This window comes from Octopus bimaculoides, chromosome 21, assembly GCF_046866305.1.
Source record: "Octopus bimaculoides isolate indiv1 chromosome 21, ASM4686630v1, whole genome shotgun sequence".
Taxonomy (NCBI): Eukaryota; Metazoa; Mollusca; class Cephalopoda; order Octopoda; family Octopodidae; genus Octopus; species Octopus bimaculoides.
Window position 1 is genome coordinate 21,429,829 of NC_142948.1, and position 4,518 is coordinate 21,434,346.

The 4,518-nt window shown below is 36.7% G+C and overlaps 1 protein-coding gene across 4 annotated transcripts in view; it reads left to right on the plus strand.

Annotated features, from left to right (window-relative positions):
- Window positions 1-4,518, plus strand: part of LOC106870296 (unconventional myosin-VI) — a 180,409-nt gene that overhangs the window by 92,166 nt on the left and 83,725 nt on the right. For all 4 annotated transcript variants that reach the window (XM_089338913.1, XM_089338914.1, XM_089338915.1 and 1 more), the window contains exon 2: window positions 170-292. In XM_089338913.1, the coding sequence (XP_089195039.1) occupies window positions 170-292 (123 nt within the window). The remainder of the gene's footprint in view (window positions 1-169; window positions 293-4,518) is intronic.

Sequence of the window (4,518 nt, forward strand, 5' to 3'; positions counted from 1 at the left end):
GCCAGAAGAAATATCCAACATGCTAACAATTTTGCCAGCTGATAGTAATTTTGATAAAGATAATAATGTATATGATAGCAACAATAATTATAATATTCATGTGACATCACTCATAATGTTTATTCTGTATCATTTAAATCTCACTCATTGTTTCTTTATCTGCTTTTAGGTTGCCATGGATGGTGGGAAAAAAGTATGGGTCCCACACCATATGGATGGCTTCAAGTTGGGTCGCATTGTGGACATTGGGTCCGACTCTATCACGGTCGAACCATTTGATGCTATGGGCACAGTAAGTGGAAAACTTTTGTTTTTATCATTTTCTTATACTTTTTTTTGTAATTTATTTAGCACAGGTCTGGCTGTTTTTTTATATAGTGAGGGTGCATGGCCTAGTGGTCAGGGTATTGCACTCAGGATTGCAAGATCAATTCCCAGAATAGGCAGTGCATAGTGTTCTTGAGCAAAACTCTTCATTTCACATTGCTCCAGTCCACTCAATCTGATGGCCTGGTCTCCCATTCAGGGGGAGTGTTGTGATCTTAATCACTTATATGTCATGGAAACTGGATAACCAGCCCTATGAGTTCTAGGGCTTGAGGAAGTAATGTTTAGGGGTTGGACTTGAGGATATTCTTTCTATAAAGTCACCATGGCATGGCTGAATAATTAAGAAACTTGTTTGGAAACCATAGGTTCTTTGGTTCAATCTCAGTGTGTGGCACCTTGGGGAAATCCATTTTGCTATTGCCCTCAGTCAACCCAGACCATATGAATGAAATTAGGAAGACAGAAATAACACAAGGAGAGACTGGCTTGAAGTAGATTTAATGTATCACCCAGTTTATATTGGAAGTGTCTTATTTTTGTGAGGCGAGATCTGACGTATTGTGTTGGATTGAACCATTCTTTGAAAACAAACCTACTGTTTAACCCTGTATCTGCATTGATCAAGCTGATCTGTGATCAAATACATTCCAACCTTGTCATCCAGTTTTATTTTTAAACATAGGAATATAACTAGGAATACATTATCTAAGGTATTCTGCCTTTTTGAAGATCATAGGGTACAATTTGAGAGTAATTTGGCTGTTGTTTCTAGCAAGTAAAATGACCATGTAGAGGAACTTAGAAGAGGAATTGAGAAACAATATTTAGCAATGAAGATCTGTTATAATCCCATTTCTATCATGAGTGCTTTTATGAATATTATTTTGACCTGGGTACTTCACTGGTACTTTTTTAACTGGACCCTGAACAGAGATTATCAAATTGACATATGTGTGACCACCCCACCACCATAAAATATAAATGAAGATCTTTGTCTCCACCCTGCTCTACCCTCCATTATCAATGAGAAGGCAGAATAGAGTTTGTGTCCATAGAATTCCTCTTTGTTCACCATATTCCTTATGTATAGAAGAGTGTCCAAAGGAATAGCAATGTCTTAAGATCCCTTCTCTGTCTCCCACTCACTTTCTCTTTATCCCTCTCTTTTTTTCGCTCTCCCTCTGTCATGCCTATATTTTCTCATTCCTTCTCTCCCTCTCTTTCTCTCCTTCTTTCTTGTCTCTCTTTTCTCATTCTGGTTCTCTCTTTCTCTCTACTCATTCATCCATGCTCTTCTCTCTCTTTCTCTCCTCTCTGTTCACTATCTCTCTTTTCTCTGTTCACTATCTCTCTCTATATCTCCTGTATGTGTGTCTGCATGAGGTTTTATATATATATATGTGTGTGTGTGTGTGTGTACATACATCCACACACACATGCAAGAGGGGATGTTTACCCAAGACTATATTTTAATTCATATTTTAGTTAAACCCTTGGGGAGGCGCCAGCAGCTTTGTTAGTGACAGGGTTCCTTAATATTCCATTTATGGGGACAGAGAGGTCCTTCTCAAATATTTGCTATATTTTCCCAACGAAACAACATGACAAGGTCTTCATTTTATTTGATTTCTGGTCCCTATAGATGTGTTGACCCAAGATCAGAAATATTTCCTGTCGGCAAGGGATGATAGTGGTGGTGGTGGGGAAGGTAGTGGTGAAGTAAATAAATAAATGAATAAACTTGTTTCTGTCTGTGTAAATCCCTGGTTTTGGAATTTTTATGTGTGTTTGACATTTTCATCTCTTAATGTTCTGTTGTATGTCAGAAGGGTTTGTGTTTGTACTTTACCTCTCTCTCTCTCTCTCTCTCTCTCATCTGTCTGTCTATCTGTCTCATCTGTCTGTCTATCTGTCTCTGTCTGTCTATCTATCTATCTATATATATATATATATATATATATATATATATATAGGGAGAATTCACAAAAAAAAACAACAGATGAAGACAGGTGGTGTAGAAAGCAAACAGATGTATTAGTATAACGCTCAGGAATTGAAAAAGTATTTAATGTTTTGAGCCTACGCTCTTCCACAGAAAGAAACAAGGAGAGAAACAAGGAGGAGAAAAAAAGGAGAGAAAAAATGTGTGTAGGAGTTAGCAATCTATCATGGCGAATGTATATATATTTATATATATATATAAATATAAAAATATATATATATTTATACATATATATATATATATATATATGTATATATATATGCGTATCTTTCCTTCATTGGACACTAAACTCCGCTTGCGAAGACCTGTTGGGGCAAGCGAAAGCAAAATCGTGATGGCACCTGTACCAGTGGAGCGCTAAGAGCACCATTCAAGCGTGATCCTTACCAGTGTCGCCTTCCTGGCACGTGAAAAGTCATTCGAGCAAGATCGTTGCCAGGCACGTAAAATACACCATTTTGAGCATGTCCATTGCCAGTACCACCTGACTGGCCTTCGTGCCGGTGGCACGTAAAAGCACCCACTACACTCCCGGAGTGGTTGGCGTTAGGAAGGGCATTCAGCTGTAGAAGCTCTGCCAAATCAGATTGGATCCTGGTGTAGCCATCTGGTTTACCAGTCCTCAGTCAAATCGTCCAACCCATGCTAGCATGGAAAGTGGACGTTAAACAATGATGTAGATGATGATGTTTTATATATATATATATATATATATATATATATATATATATATATATATATATATATATATATAGCAGTGACTTGATCAATTCCTAGCGATATCTTAAGAAGGAATTTTTGTATTCCGAAATATTATTATTATATCAGGTTATGGGTAATTAAATTATAACAGTTATTATAGCCCACTCTGCAATGTTGTGCCATTCAAGACATGTTACATTTTCCAATCATGGACGTTGCCAGTGCCACCAGATTGGCTCCTGTACCGGTAGTACCTAAAAAACACCTTTTGAGTGTGGTCGTTGCCAGAACTGCCTGACTGGTCCTCGTACCGGTGGCACATAATAGCACCCACTACACTCCCGGAGTGGTTGGTGTTAGGAAGGGCATAGATGTAGAAACTTTGCCAAATCAGATTGAGCCTGGTGCAGCAATCTGGTTTACCATTCCTCACTCAAACCGTCCAACCCATGCCAGCATGGAAAGCGGACGTTAAATGACGATGATGATGATGATATCTATATATATAAAAATGAGAATGTGTGTGTGTCTGTCTGTCTGTGTCTGTGTGAATCCCTAAAACTCGAGAACTACGCAACCAATTTCATTCAAATTTTACACATGCCTTACTTAGGGTTCCAGTTGTGTTTTAGTCAAAAAAAATTATTAACTTCTTGCAGAGTTCGAGCACACAGCAACATAATATCTCCTCTACTGTTTAAGTATTACGTGTCAAAAGTGAAACAAAAACACTCATGTCAAATACTTTCACTTTAAAAATGAAACTATTCCACTAACTGAAACAATCACATTTCGATACTGTAGTGACAGATACTTTCACAGAGAGAGAAAGAGAGAGACAGAAAGAGAGAGGCAGAAAGAGAGAGAGAGATGTATATGTATACATATACATGTATATGTACACCATTTCGATACTGTAATGACAGATACTTTCAGAGAGAGAGAGAGATGTATATGTATACATATAGATGTACACGTATATGTATACATATAGATGTACACGTATATATATATATATATATATATATATATATACATATATATATATGTATATATAGATCTAAACATACATGTATATGTATACATATGTGTAGATGTATATATATATAGATGTACATGTAATATGTACACATATATACATATATACACCCATCACACACACATACACATGCACACAAACACACACATTAGTCATTTGTTTTCTTATCCAAAACTACGTCAAAAGTATTGAATGGATCTTTATGAAATTTGGAAATTAAATTCTTTGCATAACGGCCATAACTCCCATGAGAATTCATATATTTTTGATGTTGATGAAATTTTAACCCGAACATAACAGATGAGCATTATTTAGAAAATGATGTCACACGTTATCGAGGCTACCATTCTTTCTGGATGTGCTAAAGGCGATGACGTCTTTATTCCAAGAATTCCTCTTACTGCATCAGGAGCAGACATTCCTTTTACATTCAGAAGACTACAAT